The 16,099-nt window shown below is 39.8% G+C and overlaps 3 protein-coding genes across 4 annotated transcripts; 2 read left to right on the forward strand and 1 right to left on the reverse strand.

Annotated features, from left to right (window-relative positions):
* The first annotated feature begins 3,739 nt into the window (after positions 1-3,739).
* Positions 3,740-6,350, forward strand: LOC146963667 (uncharacterized). The gene is made up of 3 exons (XM_085767112.1): positions 3,740-4,482; positions 4,701-4,768; positions 5,154-6,350. Exons 1-3 carry the CDS (start codon positions 3,985-3,987, stop codon positions 5,254-5,256), a joined length of 669 nt encoding a protein of 222 aa, XP_085623238.1. The 5' UTR covers positions 3,740-3,984; the 3' UTR covers positions 5,257-6,350.
* LOC146963668 (kelch domain-containing protein 1) lies at positions 6,261-10,503 on the reverse strand. Of its 2 annotated transcripts, none has more exons than XM_085767110.1 (14): positions 10,346-10,503; positions 9,801-9,914; positions 9,292-9,362; positions 8,951-9,068; positions 8,757-8,869; positions 8,411-8,498; positions 8,189-8,272; positions 7,967-8,047; positions 7,792-7,850; positions 7,494-7,603; positions 7,326-7,398; positions 7,050-7,134; positions 6,785-6,837; positions 6,261-6,655 (listed from the first exon to the last, which is right to left on the reverse strand). In XM_085767110.1, exons 2-14 carry the CDS (start codon positions 9,906-9,908, stop codon positions 6,517-6,519), a joined length of 1,182 nt encoding a protein of 393 aa, XP_085623236.1. In that variant the 5' UTR covers positions 9,909-9,914; positions 10,346-10,503; the 3' UTR covers positions 6,261-6,516. The 2 variants fall into 2 exon arrangements, with proteins under 2 accessions (XP_085623236.1, XP_085623237.1); XM_085767111.1 differs by having other exon boundaries at positions 10,342-10,473.
* Positions 10,504-10,826: 323 nt separating this feature from the next.
* pole2 (polymerase (DNA directed), epsilon 2) lies at positions 10,827-16,078 on the forward strand. Its single transcript, XM_085767339.1, has 19 exons — positions 10,827-10,971; positions 11,497-11,597; positions 11,687-11,762; positions 12,659-12,736; positions 12,896-12,989; positions 13,067-13,141; positions 13,238-13,321; positions 13,448-13,504; positions 13,609-13,657; positions 13,775-13,847; positions 14,213-14,385; positions 14,471-14,560; positions 14,660-14,714; positions 14,804-14,863; positions 14,947-15,024; positions 15,174-15,282; positions 15,395-15,571; positions 15,724-15,791; positions 15,890-16,078. Exons 1-19 carry the CDS (start codon positions 10,901-10,903, stop codon positions 15,906-15,908), a joined length of 1,587 nt encoding a protein of 528 aa, XP_085623465.1. The 5' UTR covers positions 10,827-10,900; the 3' UTR covers positions 15,909-16,078.
* The last annotated feature ends 21 nt before the right edge of the window (positions 16,079-16,099 follow it).

Genomic DNA, 16,099 nt, shown 5'->3' on the forward strand with positions numbered 1-16,099 from the left:
ACTGTGATTTCATCTTCAAACACAGGGCTGTATTTTGTGTTAAATACAATAGTTGCAGTTGCTTTAAGAGGATGGTATTTGGGAATTTAATTTTAAATTCGACATAGTAACAAATAACAGTGGCAAAACACTATAACAATGTGAAAGGAGTTGTTTCTATGATTAACCTACACTGAATTATCACCTGACTCTAGAGTTAGCCTCAGGTTTAAAGAGCTTGATAACAAGTCTCAGCTCATCGCTACAGTAGCTTTTAAGTTACACAGTTAGAAGCCAGCGGGTTAACATAATAGAGCATTTATTACCTTAGGGACAGATATCTAATTCAACTCAGGAGTTGGTGGAGACCAAAAACAGAGCTAAAAGAATTCATTGCATTCAACAAGTGGCCATAAATACAACTCCAAATGAAAGCTTGTGCTGCTACGTAAAAACAACATTCTGCTGACAAGCTCATCTTAGTGATGTGATGTCATTAGAGGTTATTGGAAATAATTAAAACGATGTAATGTTGGTTTAAGAATAAGAAATATACAATTATCTCTACTACCAATTAAAAACTATGAACTCAATAATAAAAAAACAACAACATGTTTGTTTAATTAATACACTTATTACACATCAGTGTGCTAACGACAGCTAAGCAAATAATGTAGACTTCATGATTGATCTATTACTACAGCTACACCAATAACAGTAATTATCATTTTTCACCACACAAGCATTTTCTTGTATTACCTATATTTACACATTTGCTTCCTCATTTTGCTTCCCATTCTTCAGTGCCTTGTAGTAGTTAATATTTGGTTTCTTTTATGTTTCTTTTTTAGCTTTTTCTTTGCCTCAACTGTACAATGGTCAACTTTGGTTGTGCAATGTTCTTTTTCTTTTTCAACGTTATTAGCTGATTTTTCTTTTTTTTTTAAGAAAAGAAAATCAAGATAAAGAAAATCAGTACAGAATGTTTTGGCATTAAACAAACCCTCACACTAGTACATTTCAAGTTTCCCAATGATCTCAGCAGAACTGTTCTCACATCTTTATTATTAAAATCAAAGCTGAAGATGAAGTGAGTGTTTCTATTGTAGAAGGGCCCTGAAGCCTTTTTATTTGCAAAATAATCAATAGGAAAGTGGGTGAGTGTGATTTATTTTTCTTGGATACTGGTGCCATCTGCTGGTTGCGGCCTTAATGCACCTTTCACCATGAGCTCTGTTGGCACCGAGAAACAGATCTGGAAGCAGGTCGGAAACACATCTGTTACAGCAAACTGTCGAAGACAGATATATAAGGCGTGTCACTACTGATGTGTTGATTGGCAATAGAAGGTTTGCGGAGGGGACTGAAAAGATTTCCCACAAAACCTCCTCCAAAGGTCAAAAGATCATCTCTGTGACGTACTTTCAACGTCAACAAAACAGCCAGGGTCTTAATTTACATTTGGTAATCTAGCAGATTAAGAGGGATAGCTCAAAGATAAATAGGGCTGACCCGGTTTCTTTTACTACAGTTGAACCCCTCTTGGCTGCATTGAACGTTACCCTGACAACCTTATGTCACTGTGTCAGAGTTACAATATTCCCCTTTCTCAGCTCCGCTCATCTGGTCAGTTGATTACGTCTGTGCAGTGCCTCGATGGATGTAATGTCTGACTACAAAGAGGATGACTTTTATGTTTTACCTAATTTACAGTGCAGTATGTAAACATAATCTACTTTTTGTTCAAAGGAAGGCAATACGTAAGAGTTAGTTAGACATGATATGAGGACCCCCTTTTGGAAATATACGCCTATCTGTGGCACAGTGAGATACTTTTAATGTTTTATCTACTGGAATTAGAGCCACTTTCACTGTTCAACCCGTGCAACCAGCAATGACCTTTCTTTTTTATCTACTAAAAAGACAAGATATTCATTGTAATTGACCAAGATTACATTTGTGTCTTTAATATATTTTAATGTCATTGTAAATTTTGTTTATCACAGAGCTCAAACGAAACCCTGCTGAAATTGTGTGTTGTGTTTATGTTTGTGTACCTGGAGGGGTTAGGGGGCCCCGGCCAGTTTAACTGGAATGCCTCTCAGTGGGCAGCTGGCTTGTTAAATACTCTCTTGAGACATATGGGAGAAATGTTTGTTTTTGTTTTTAGCTCAAAGATGGCAACAATAGTTTTATTTGTTCCCTGCAAATGGAGCAGTTGAGTCATGACAATTAAAACTTCTCGCATATGCTCTCCTGCTGTTAGGAGAGGGAAAAAAGTATCCTTAACAGTGCAAAAGCAACAAGCACAAAAGAGACCAGAGAAAAGACTTTGACACGCACCCTGCAAGGACATGATGCAGTATCTGAAACCGTGCAGAATAAGGAGCCATACTTACACACAGACATAACTTTCTCTACGTCTTTCAGTCTCCATTCACAGAGGAGGAATATTGTTGAAGCAGGGCGAAGTTAGAGAAACCACAGTTATGTGGCGAGCTGGGCTGTGGCCTCCATCTTGCGGCAGATCCTCCCCCTCGTCTGGAAGCTGTTGAGTTCTTCACCAGATGTGGCTGCCTGTCTGATCTTTTTAATGATACGCTGAAGCAGGCAGAGAAGAACAGAAATGGAGGCTGAAAACAACACAAACAAGACTCAGCAAGAAGCATTGCACTATTGTAAAATTATGGGGAACAGTCAGGAGCATCTTCCAGTTTTTATCTGAGGATGTTTTGGGGAGGTGGGTTGATTATTGGGCAGCAATCACACTTATGGTTATGATCAGTTGGAGCTGAGCAATCTGCAGAAGTTTCTTTTGTCGTGTAACGTGAATATTTTTCAGCTTTAACAGCCTGTTTTTGTAAAATCTAAGTCAAAGAGCAAAGCAGGAATTTCCTCAATGAGAAATCTCTCACACTCAGTTAGAAAAAAATGCAGTTGCTTAAACAGCAGGTGTCTTTGACTTGGTCATCCTCCAGAGAGAACAGGTTGCACAGCTGTCTGGAGCACACACACATACACAAACACACACACAAATGTGTGCAAGGAAAGACAGAGCGAAAGAGGCATTTAATGAAAGATGGCAAACAGCTTCTTTACTTGGGTGGACTCTGGGTTCTTGTTGGACAGCTCTGGGCAGGGAGATGCCCCCACTGTGTCTTTTGTATGTGCAAGTGGACCAAACAAAAGCTTATTGAGGAATCTCTGGGAAGCCCAAGCTGTTGGAAAGGAATGCCCCCTTCTCTCTTGTGGCTCAGGGCTTCAGTCTTAATCAGTCACCAGAGGGGCTGGTGAGCTGGGGGCCTCCCAGACCCGGCGGGCGGACAGGAACTCACTCACTCTTGACCTCACTTGGCTCAATAAAATCTATTAGCTGAACCCAGACAGGCAATAGGCTGGTCATTGTTGCTGATGTGATACAAATAACTCACACTAATTGCCTCCTCATCTTGCATGCTGTCTAAACGCTTATGTAATCTCAGTGCCAAGTGCCAAGGAGTGACTGTAAATGTGACCTATAGGTTGTCTCCCTCTGTTAAAAAACAAAACAAACAAAAAGAAAAAAACAACGAGAAATATTGTAACTTAATGCAAAACTAGATGAAGAAGTCCAGCTTCCAAAATAAAAGTCTATGTTACTCCTGTTCTATTGGAAACACTGGAAACATAAAGGGTGCGTGTTTCCCACTATAAGAAGGCGGAGTTTTCTCCCTGAGGTCCAGAGCTAAACTGGTGTTATGTAACGGATACACTGCTTTTCATCTGATGTGGAGTTACTCGAAAGTTTACAGGCAGCAGTTGTGAGTAGCCTGACTGCGGATGAAGAGCGGGAAGGTTATTTTCAGCCAAAGAAATGTTTAACAGCCTCAAACTTGACTTTAAACTCTGCCAAGCATCAAGTCTGTGCGGGTTAATATCCAACTCCGGGAGCTTGTTGCTGTGCGTGAAGGAGAATTTGGAGATGATGGGACTTTTCTTTTAGATTGTGACAGAGACACTGACATCATGGGCAGCGGTCCGAGCAAGAAGAAAGTTGCACCTGCGTGTGTCAGCGAGGTGAACTCCACCAAAACAGCTGCGGGTGTCACTTCACCCAAACAGGACAGCCGTCCGTTCAAGCCTCTCAAAATCCATGCAATTTTGGCCAACGCGCGCAACCGTGCGCCACCGGACTGCAACAGCGAGGGGCACGACTCCGACTTCTCCGCGGAGGACGATGATGTTGATGGAGAGCTGGACAGGGCTCTGAAAGACTACGAGCAGCTTTCTGTGGTGAAGAAGAACGGGCCTAAGAAGACTTTTATAAAATCCAGAAGTTACGGACTGTGCCACTTCAGCCGGGAGGACACCGAGGACGAGCCGGGCTCTGCAGCGCCTCGAGCCAGTGCGTCGGGAAGAGCCGAGGGGCCACGTGGCTCGCGCGGTGGATCAGTAAACAAGAGGAGCAATGATGCTTTCACACAGTTACAGAACAGCACACCTCTGCGCCCCAGTCAGCAGAATGTGAGGACTTTATAATTTTACTATTTGCATTTATCATTAGCTATAATGGATGAGACATATTTCTGTTCCAGTCCAACAAAGTTTATAACTGATGATCAACAGCAGAGTGATTTTAAAATAACAACAATCCAGGAGAAATGCCCAAAGCTGAGATGAAAACACATAATGGTCTCTCTCTCTCTCTCTCTCTCTCTCTCTCTCTCTCTCTCCTCTGTCAGTCCTCCTCACAGGGCTTTTTGACAAGAGAGGCTTTGCTGGAAGCTGTTCCCACATCAGAAAAACAATCGTAAGTAGACAACTCTAATAAATAATGGATCTGTGAGCTCAGTGGAGTAGTAAAAGCCGAGCTGGGCCAGATCAAATTCACCTTGAAAGTATCATAATACCAGCCCATTGTTCTCAGTGCAGCTCAGATTAGTCAAATGTCTGCAACAGCACAGAAACAAATAAGCATCTGTTGTTGCTGCTTTGCTGGTGGTGAGCATGAACTTATATTTACAAAGTACGTTCACTGGCCATTTCACTATGATGGATCTTAAATGCAACATAAGCTGATCACATAACTGATTGAATGTTGTTGTTGTTGATCATTGCACTCAAAATTATACAGGTCCACACACATCCCTATTTTAAACCAACATTTTATTGACATGTGTCTAACCTCTCCCCAGGACCTTTGGCAGCTGCCGTGGCTCTTCTCTTACCACACCGGTCATCCTGTACGATGGGTCAGAGGAGGAGCTGATGGACACTATTGAGAGAGAGTTCAGTTGACCCCCAGCTGAGAACTCTGCAGCTCAGCTCTGGAGCTGTCTTTATGGGATCTGATAGTTAGAAAAAAAAATTGAAAAAGAGAAAGGGAACCAGGGTTTTTTTGTGACAAATTCCTTGCTACATAGGAAGGCTATTGGACTGTATTATGCAGGGTCTCCTAGATACATCCAACATTGTTTGTGTTGAACTTAAACAGCTGTACTCCAGACCTTTCCATCTACTCAAGTCTTACTTAACAACAAGAGGCAGTGTAATTGCACCAGCTTGAACTGATGCCATGGGTTCTCCTCTCAAGAGACCAAAGCTGTTAACAGACACACGCCTCCTTATCTGTGGTGCTGAGGTGTCACTGTCACACTCTCAGTTGCTGCTGGGCTCCCACAGAGCATGCAACAACTACCTATTACTTTCTGAAGTTTAACTTGTCTGTTCATAGATGAAGGAGAACATGGGCGTTTCTCTGATTGCTTAATCACAACAATTTTGCACAATTTAAACATTAAAATCACATTTCTAAGACCTTATATGGTATATGCTGAGACAACATTTTCCACCAGTTTAAGTGCACAACATAGGGTTTGAGTTTTCCATAAATGCCAGACCAGCAAAGGTAAAAGCTGGGACTGTTTATTCAAGGTTTCCTTCCTGACCACAGCTGCTCCACCTCTCTACCCTGATGAAGAAGGAATGTGTGGCGAACGAGAACGGGAGACTTTCAGTCAGGCTCACTTTAACACTGCCACCTTTCTGCTGATGAGTCAGCCAAACATACAGTCTGCTGCCACTCAGTGGTGGAAAAGAGTAGTGGGGATTCAAGTGCTCTTATGTGTTATGCTCCACCAGTCACTGTTTGAGAAAAAGCAACATATCAACCAAATTTTGTAAAATAATCTTTTCTACTGTAAATAAAACTGACTGTGCTGTATTTTTTGGGGTGTCATATTTCATTGCTTAGTTTACCTCCAAATTAAAATGAATTAGTCCAATAATCTACATCAGCCAAACACATTTCAGTGTCATTTAATCACCATTATAGAGTCATTTAGTCAGAGGGTTTCATGAGGCAGAGTGTACAAAATAAGATTAAAATCTGTAAAACAATAAAATAGAACACCATAAAATATCCTGGACAATATATTTTAAAAATAAAACTTGCTGCCCTACAGTGTTAGTAAGATGTTTACACTGAGGGGAGTACTTAAATAAAAACAGCTTTATGATATTGCATTGTTCTTGGCATTTAGGACATTCTTTTCATTATTACTGTTTTTTCTTTGAAGGCCTGTAGAAAGACATCCTCCCCTGTACTGTTGTCAACAGTTTAGGAGGCAGCAGAGGAAGTTGATTTCGGAGCGTCTCATTGTTCCTCACATTCTTGGCAATGTAATCCTCACAAATCCTGTCAGAAGATAAAGCCTGTCACTGTCTTGTTTTCATTTTAGGAAAAAGATTACACAATAAATTAAAAATAAAAGCACTAACAATGAATCTTTTTGTTGTTAAAGATAAAACACAGAACAGTTTTTACCTGAATAGAGGATATGGCTGCATCTGGAAAACAAGTGCATCATTGCAGTGGCCCTGTAGAGAAGGATGCACGGTTTGCAAAGGTCAATACTGAGTTCTGTCAGTTTTCAGGGGGACTGTTTTTTTATTGAGCATACAGCACTTTAACCAACATGCATTTTACAAAACTGAGTATAAACTGTGACACACACACACACACACACACACACACACACACAGAATTTAGCTTTTACCTGCAATTTTCTATTACTGCCTGTGATACTTACAGTGTCAACAAGGAGGATGTAATCACAGCTTCCACCAAACACAATGACATCAGAGTCTTTCCCTGGACATGCTGTGTGCCACAACCTTGAGTAGGAAAGATGTTAAAAAAATGTAAAAAATACTTACAATTTAAAATACTGCTCATATTCTTAGGAACGGTTTCTAAACATTTGAGACCAAGGTGGCAGAGGCCTGTACAGCAGGGGGGGGGCACATCATAAAACTGTACTGTGTACTGTCAGATGTTGTCCCCCCTACATTGGGGACATTATTACCTTGGCTTGTTCTTATAGGGATGTTCGACTTCTCTCCATTTCTTTGTTTCAACATCAAGCAGCCACCCATCGCCTGGTGGAGGAAAGTGTGTTTTTTAATATAAACAGTTAAGGGACATAAGTAGCGTAAATAAATGTGAGGGGGGAAAAGTGTGTGCATTTTCTTACTCATTGGTTTGCAGTCTACACTGAGACCTCCAAACAGGAACAAGGTGTTGTCTGATACTGCTGTGAGCGTGTGCCACGATCTGCCCACTGGATTGGTCAACATTGGGACTCTGGAAAATATATTTTGCACAATAATTACTGTTTTGTTTTAGCCAGGTTTGACTTTGAAAATAAGTATGTTTTTTGCATTCTCTTTGCACCGTCTAAAGTTTTATCCCTGAAAATCAGGATGGAGGCGAAACAAAGCATAACAATTCTTATAAGATGGGATTCCCCTTGGTCACAGTCACATACGCACATTTCTGACCACGTCCATGATTCAAGGTCCAGACAGTGAACGTCACTTGTCCTGGATTCCTGCATTTGAAGAAACAGGAAAACAAATTACAAAATGCAGGATCTGACTCATATCTATGTATATCGTTGACTGTGAGTACGCATGAGGGAAGAACTAATGAAGTTCTTCTTCTCACCATAACTCTGCCTCCACAGACGTATCCTCTGGAGCCAAGTGTTGCACTGGCATGTGCTGCCCGTGGGGCAGGAGCACGGCCCTGGACACAAAACCATCACTATATTATCTTGAGGGTACTTTAACAATTTAGCTGTCTTTGCAGACTTTCAACAGTGCTCACTCATTTGTGTCCTAAATATCACTGATGTAAATCTCTCTCTTATATCTTTAACTAACTCACGTGGGTTTGTGGTTCACTCCAACTGGCTTGCACGGGGTCAAATATATGAACCTCGTTGTTCCATCCCCAGAAGACATCCTCCACCTGAAAACCAAATACAAAGGCAAAGAAACTGATTTCCTTGATATATTTAGACCAGATGCTGAAACATCTCTCTTCGAGGGCGGATGCTTTCGAGTACAAAATCTAATATAGAAATGAGGCCAATAAAAAAAAAGTTACCCATGTAGCTTCATCTACAATGAAGCTTCTGTTCCTGCTGTCAACATCAGTCAGTAGTTTGTGGCCGTATCCTCCAAAGTAGATTATTCTGGGTTTTATTAAAGAAAGATGATTACTATTATGTTTACAATTATACATGTCACATATGGAATAATAAAAATAAACCAAAACATGGAAGTGAAGTGATGCATATTCAATAGAGAACTATTGGAAACAATATTCAAAAGAATACTGTAACTTATACTCATCCCCAAAAAGTCACTTTACACAAAAGTTCACTTTACTTTACACTGACACTTTATCAAAGTAGAGGAAATAGCAGTTGGTTGAAATTGATAGATCTTACCGTCCTTTATAAATCCAGCAGGATAGTTTGTCTCGAGGCGAGGGCGGGCAGCCTGTCTCATGCATGATCTTCTTCCATGTGTATTTACCATCTGTCAGGTTGACACAGTAGATCTGTTCGAAGGTAAATACTTATACTCACTTATTCAATTAAAAAAGATATTCTTAATGTGCAGCACCAGTTATCAACCTCACCTGATTTGTCTGTCCATTATCATCACAACCTCCAAATATGTACATGTGTCCATTCAGGGAGCAGCCACATGTACCAGACATGGGGGGAGGGACTTCCCCTGACATGTGAAACACCTCCCTTCATAAAAAAAAAGAAAAGATAGAAAATGTGGATATACTAGTCAGATACACTTTAGTCATGACACTTGACAGTAAAACACCTCAGGAGAGTATGCAATGCATCAGTCCAAACATGGTCTGAATATTACACTGTATGTTTGTGTGTGTGTGTGTGTGTGGGACAACCACTAGAAAGAGAAAAGAGAGTGAATCTATGTTGGGTGAATATTTAATATTCTTACCATACACCTTCTTGCAAGTCATATGCCCAGATTTCATCATTGGGAAGGAAAACTTCATCATCAGCAACTGACTGTAGAGAAAATGTGTGTCTATTACATTGAAATCCGTACGTACGTTAAACTAAAGCAGAAGTAGAAATACCAAATTGCAAAACTGTTTTAGGACAACTGAAGGAAATACTTGTTACACGATGTTTCCTGTCAAATCTCAACATTTTGTTTTCTTGTGTTGCTAATAAATAGGTCTATATACAGTACGTATAGTAGCCTGTACATATTCTCTTACTGGATTATTATTGATGCATTATTACTGGTGCCTGCACTCACATGTAAATAACATTTAGTATACAGGTACACTAGCTGGTGGATTTATTAGTAAATCAAACGAAAAAATTATCTATCTTAATTATCAATTAATAATGAATGTACATCTGATCTGACTGACTCAGACAGGGTCTTTTATCATATAATTCGCTTGATGTTACTTTTTTGTTTGTTTATTTTCTCACCATGTAGCCGCCCCAAACATACAGCAGGTTCCCCTCCACCACAGCCGTGTGCCCGCTCCTCTCTCGGGCCACCAGCTCCGAGCAGTGCCTCTCAAATGCGGAATCCATGACTGGCTGTTATTAATAGAAAGGGCAAGCGAGTGTTTGAGCCAGAAATAATAAGAATCTGTCTAAAAATGTCACCTACGTCCTCAGTAGTATTTACTACCTGAGTAAAGGGAGTGACAGTGAACTGCGGGCAGAGCCGTATATAACACCAGATAACCATACTGTTGTTATAGGGTTAAACCAGATAACCATACTGTTGTTATAGGGTTAAGATAAATGACAGTTAATTGCTCCTGATATGACACTATTTCAAATAGTGTCATATCTTATGCAGATTAATTGTAGTCTATTTGTACACAATTAGTCTGCATAAGCTATGTAACGTAAGGTTACAAAGTGTAACATAAGGTTACACACATATGGTTACACAGTAAACACAGTAGGCTTACTACATAAACAGAGAAATATTTGCATGGCAAGACATTTTACATACTCACAGGGTACAGGACACTTTCAGTCGGTCTTACAATTTTTTCTCATGTTGTGAATGGTGAAAACCACAACATTTCGTCCATGAAACGTAAAAACAGCAGCTGACCGTCGTTTCTTTGCTCTTGTTGCTGTGTCGTTAAATTATATGACACTTCCGGTCCTCTTCCCTTTTCAAAATAAAATCATCATTGCCGTACACCGGCAATGTCAAATAAATGTTCCAAATAACAACTATGTGAGGAAAAATAACATGATATTTTAATACCGACCTTGAAAAAAATCCAAAAGATTTGTAGCTTTTTTTTTCTTTTACTGTTCTAGCGGCAATCAATATTATATTATCATTATTAATAACATTAACTTTGGCCACTACATATCTAATGTTAGAATACATTTTAAAATGTCATTAAAATAGCTCGTTATTTTTTATCAGTTAATCAATATCTGCTAAAAAAAAAAAAAAAAAAAAAAAAAAAAGGATTCGGCGGAAGTGATGAAATGTATGCGGAAGTGGGCATTTAGCGCCAAAGCTTGAGTTGGACAGAGAGACAGAAACAAACATGGATGTTGCTCGCAAAATAAAGACGAAAGTATCGGCTGGCTTCAAGATGCGGGGACTTATACTGCGACCGTATGTATTATAGTTGTTGTTAAACGTTGTGGAAATGTTAAAACTTCTGCTACGCGCGGTGAGCTCGAGTGTATGATCCCTCAACTGAGGTGCACGGACAGCTGCTCCATACCTTCTACTATAATGATATGTGTATGCTAGTGAAAAGGGGGAATAAACAAGAACGACACCAGCAGGTTTTCGTGCTTTTATGTTGTTCTGTACCCAAGTGAAGGATTCAGCTGCTTTCACTAATTTCACTTTAACCAATAGTTGTTTTCAAAGTGTTTTCAACATTTTTCAACATTTTCATTTTCTCAGCTAGTTGAAGTGTCATCCAAAATATTAGGTACAGTAGGCTACATAAGTATGAGCATCAAAATGTAACTTATAGTACATCTAAGGTAAATAACTACAGTACATTGTAGTAACTGATAAATTAGAGTAGTACAGCTGCAACTTTTATGTTGCTTCAGCTGTATCTCCTGCAGCCCTGTCTGACAAATAAAGTAAAATTATTTCCCATCATGCTGTTTTGTGCTCCAGTGAAGCCAGCAAATACCTGGTGGAGGTGCTGGAGTCTGTCAGTCCCTCTGAACTGGATGATATTATTGAAAAAGTCCTGGATGCGGTGGAAAAACAGCCATGTAAGTACAGCGCAGCCAGTCCATTGACTTGTTCTCTCTGTAGTTGTACGCAGCACTGAGTGTGTTTCTGTTTGTCTGTTTTCCAACAGTGTCCTCCAGTATGATTGAGCTGTCTGTGGTGGAAACCGCTGTACAGGACTGCACTCAGTCTTGTGACGAAACCATGTAAGTGACAACTTTTAACAATTAATTTTTGGGTTGAGTTATCTTTTTTCTCTCTTACTTGACTTTATCCTGATACAAGTTATGTTACTTGCTGTATTTTCTACGTAGGCTGAGGGTGTTCGGGGTCAGTCAAAACATTATGTTTCTTTTTTATCAGGCAGTAATAGAGAGTGTTATTAGATATGGCATAACAGCGTGGTATGGCAACCTCTCTGCACAGTCTAAAGCCAAGCTGCAGCGCCTGGTCCAGACTGCTATGAAGGTGATGGGGAGGACTGACAAACCCTCCCTCCAGTCCATCTATGAGCAGTCTGTAGTCAGTCAGGCAGGCACGGAGGGTTTTGTCAGACCCGTCCCATATCCTTCTAGAAAATTACGAGCTCTTGCCTTCCGGTAGAAGGTATAGACTTCCTAAATGCAGACTGAATCGTTTTTAATTCTCTTTCGTACCCACCCACATCAAACTTTTGAATAGCTCTGTAGACGGTGTACGCTGAGGCCTGGGAGGTGTACAATAACTCTTGTTTTTATTTTATTTTTTATCTGGGAGATGTGCAATAACTGATGCTTGTTTGTTTGTTTGTTTACTTTTTAATCTTTTTTTACCCTTAACTGGGTGTGTCATGAGTGTGTGTGTACATGTCAACTGTCATTTATGTATTTTTATGTATATTAAAGCAGCTTTTTACCATGCACATCCACAACAAATTTCCCCTATGGGACATTAAAGTTTATTCTATTCTATTCTATTCTATTCTATTCTACATATTGTTGTATGAACAAATATGTACCAGGCTTTTTTAAAAACAAATCTTAAAAAAATATTCATAATTCAAGGACCACTATTGTGCTGTACAGGAAATCTTTTCTATATGAACTGTTTAACTTTCTTACAGAGATAATGTTTTCAACATCATTGGAGCGTTCGATGTACCCAGATACATATACAGCGTGGAGCGGAAGAAATTTGTACCGTGAGTAAAGTGACTATTTCTTTCTCCTTTGTGCCATAACGTACCTGAAATATTTAAGAAAGGTTTTTCTTTATGCTGCTGATGTCAGATCTAGTGTATAGACTTACATGTTGTGGGAAGCAAAGTTTTTTCAATTCTATTTTTGCCTTTTCATTTCAGCATCAGTATGACCAGACATCCAGTCCCTAGTGTGTGTGGGTTGGCCAGAGACAAAGCTGAAGTCTTCAGGGAGCGCTACACAATCTTACAACAGGTTAGTATAAATAGATTTATTGGCTGTTTAAAGTTTTAGTATTGTGTGTTGTATTTATAAAGATGTGTTTTCCCTAGCGTACACATCGGCATGAGCTCTTCACTCCACCTGCAATCGGAGCTGCTGTTGACGAAGGTCAAAACAAATTTCAGGTATTGAATCTCAATGAGTATTTATATAAAATTAAACCCATTTTACTGTTTCGCATCTTACTCACATAATGTTTTGTTGCCATTTGTCCTTTTTAGCTGAAGACAATTGAAGCATTGCTTGGTAGCACAGCTAAACTGGGAGAGGTGATTGTACTCGGGATGATCACACAAATGAAAGAGGTGAGCTAGTGACCAGTTTAGTTTATTTGTCTCAAGTGCACATGGAAGAAATTTGACTTTTTTTGTAGTTTTTTGAAAATTATGAAATTGAATGTCTATCTGAAATATTTCTAAACTAATTTTAAGGGTAAATTCTACCTGGAGGACCCAAGTGGAACAGTACAACTGGACATGTCCAAAGCAATATCCTTTAATCTGTTTGTCAGAGCCCATCATCAAAGAGTGATATATCTTTTGCAATTAGTTGTGGCTTTTAAAACAGATGTATTCCTTAACAACCTAATCACCAGTTCCATAATGGCCTGTACACCGAATCCTGCTTTGTACTGGCGGAGGGTAAGATAACTACTAATACAACTGCAGTTAACAGAATGAGAGAGAAAAAGACAAGCATTCATCAAGATTAATATAATAATGCGTTATTAGAGGTCAAGTTTTGCCTTTGTCCTGTAGGTTGGTATGAGGATTCGGTTTTCCACGTCAATGGATTTGGATTTCCACCAACAGAGCCGTCATCAGCCACAAGGTCAGTGGGTTTGAAGAAACACATTTAGACAGGCTCATTTCAAGAAGAAGTGGCAGGCTTTCAGTGTTGTCATATATGCAACCTCACATTAGACTTGTGGTGAATCTGTAGCTTGTTGTGCGTGTATAAAGTCATCTTATTTTGTTGGTGAAAATGCCAGTGAAGCAACACGAAGGAAAAAACAAACAAACATATGTTTTAAGTTTTGAAATCAGCCATGTCAACCAGACAGGCACAAACTAGCAAAGAGTTCTCTATAACTTAGTATGGAGGCTGTCTCCACTTACGCTAATTATCATCTTTTAAAGTGAACTTAGCTTTCCAGTCCCTGCTCTTTCACAGCATGATCCTTGCTTCATTTCCAGGGCATACTACGGCAACATTAACTTCTTTGGTGGTCCATCCACCACTTCAGTGAAGGCTTCTGCTAAGCTGAAGCAGCTGGAGGAGGAGAATGAGGACGCCATGTTCGTTATTGTTTCCGATGTGTGGCTGGACAGCGTTGAAGTGATGGAAAAGATCAACGTCATGTTTTCAGGTCTGGTACTGCATCAACGTTGTTACAGGACAACAATACATGAGACACCAGTCACAGTTAACTTCACTTTGTTTTTTTCTTACAGGCTATGCTGCGATGCCTCCCACTTGTTTCGTTTTCTGTGGAAACTTTTCTTCTGCCCCATATGGAAAGGCACAGATCAGATCACTCAAAGGTGAAACTTTTGGGTCCCCATCACACATAATCTATTTCTATCTAGCGTGAGGGGATGAACAACCGCATTTCAGTATCTGATTTATATTTCTCTTTTTAGAGTCACTGAGGGCTCTTGCTGATGCCATATGTTCATACCCCACCATCCACAGCAGGTAGGATCTGTGGAAGTTGTTACCTTGGTTTATTCCAAACTTCATGTTTCATTACCATTGACTTACATTTGTTCATCCTGAATCTGCAGTAGTCGCTTTGTGTTTGTCCCTGGCCCCGAAGACCCTGGTCCAGGCGCCATCCTGCCAAGGTAAACATAGAGACGCATGTGATTTTTGACATAAATTGTGTTCAGTAGTTTGAACAGATGTGGACAAATGTTGTGTCCAACAGGCCTCCTCTGGCAGACCACATCACAGAGGAGTTCAGAGAGAAGGTGCCATTTTCTGTGTTCACAACAAACCCGTGCAGGTGAAACATTATCTGGCTTCTATTATATTTGAATTTGAATGATTTTACTATAGGTTGATTTTTAAGGCTTTGAGACAAATGTGACCAAATTCATGACAGAAGGCACTGTAAAACTGACTTTCATTGTCATGGCATGTTTCTCCTGTCAGGATTCAGTACTGCAGCCAGGAGATCGTGATCATCAGGGAAGACCTGGTCAACAAGATGTGCAGAAACTGTGTGCGCCTGCCCAATAACAATCTTGACATTCCCAACCATGTGGGTTTCCGCTTCTCTAAAACAAACCTGTTCATTACTCCGCACACATACACTATTATTATTGTGTGTGTACAAATTAATGACTTTTTCATTCTTCATTCTCTTTTTCCAGTTTGTCAAGACCATCCTCTCTCAGGGTCACCTGAGTCCACTGCCTCTGTATGTCAGTCCTGTGTTCTGGGCGTATGATTACTCCTTGTCTGTCTATCCGGTCCCTGATGTCATGGTCTTTGCAGACAAATATGACCCCTTCAGCATCACCAACACAGACTGCCTCTGTGTCAACCCGGTATGAAATAAAATAAGCTTAACTGAAGTGTGTATTCATTTTATCTTTGGAAAATTTGTGTTTCCAAGTAACTTTAACAAAAATATTTTTACAACATCAGCATTATCCCATATTTATCGTTAATATATTTTGTCGTTCATTTATTGTGACAGGGCTCATTCCCAAGGAGTGGCTTCACATTTAAGGTGTATTACCCATCCAACAGGACTGTTGAGGACAGGTTAGACGTGCTGTTCATCTTTGTTAAAGTCAGTCATTACAGAATGCAGTAGTTTTAACAACCACTAATGATCATACTGTTCTCTTGTGTTCTTACAGCAAACTTCAAGGACTCTAAAGCAAATCGTGATTCACAAGTGCAGCTGTTTTTATTTGTTTTGTACATTGCCTTTGTATGATACTGTATCTTTAAAAATGGATTTGTAACCAGCCCACTGTAGTGTTTTTTTTAATGTTGTATGTATTTTCTGTCATGATTAATAAAGATTTTATCTTCATACTGAACAATCTGATATTCTTGTGTACGCA

This window comes from Trachurus japonicus, chromosome 22, assembly GCF_045865225.1.
Source record: "Trachurus japonicus isolate A0001 chromosome 22, Traja_1.0".
In the NCBI taxonomy this organism is placed as follows: Eukaryota; Metazoa; Chordata; class Actinopteri; order Carangiformes; family Carangidae; genus Trachurus; species Trachurus japonicus.

Excerpts from the sequence above, each read along its gene's own strand:
- pole2 (XM_085767339.1), top strand. The coding sequence starts at position 10,901 with ATGGATGTTGCTCGCAAAATAAAGACGAAAGTATCGGCTGGCTTCAAG. Across the intron at positions 11,763-12,658 it reads CAGTCTTGTGACGAAACCAT|AGATAATGTTTTCAACATCA; the intron begins GTAAGTGACAAC and ends ACTTTCTTACAG. Across the intron at positions 14,386-14,470 it reads GATCAACGTCATGTTTTCAG|GCTATGCTGCGATGCCTCCC; the intron begins GTCTGGTACTGC and ends TTTTTCTTACAG.
- LOC146963667 (XM_085767112.1), top strand. The coding sequence starts at position 3,985 with ATGGGCAGCGGTCCGAGCAAGAAGAAAGTTGCACCTGCGTGTGTCAGC. Across the intron at positions 4,483-4,700 it reads TGCGCCCCAGTCAGCAGAAT|TCCTCCTCACAGGGCTTTTT; the intron begins GTGAGGACTTTA and ends CTCCTCTGTCAG. Across the intron at positions 4,769-5,153 it reads CCCACATCAGAAAAACAATC|GACCTTTGGCAGCTGCCGTG; the intron begins GTAAGTAGACAA and ends ACCTCTCCCCAG.
- LOC146963668 (XM_085767110.1), bottom strand. The coding sequence starts at position 9,908 with ATGGATTCCGCATTTGAGAGGCACTGCTCGGAGCTGGTGGCCCGAGAG. Across the intron at positions 7,851-7,966 it reads TCTGTGGAGGCAGAGTTATG|GAATCCAGGACAAGTGACGT; the intron begins GTGAGAAGAAGA and ends CTTCAAATGCAG. Across the intron at positions 7,135-7,325 it reads CCCTATAAGAACAAGCCAAG|GTTGTGGCACACAGCATGTC; the intron begins GTAATAATGTCC and ends TTCCTACTCAAG.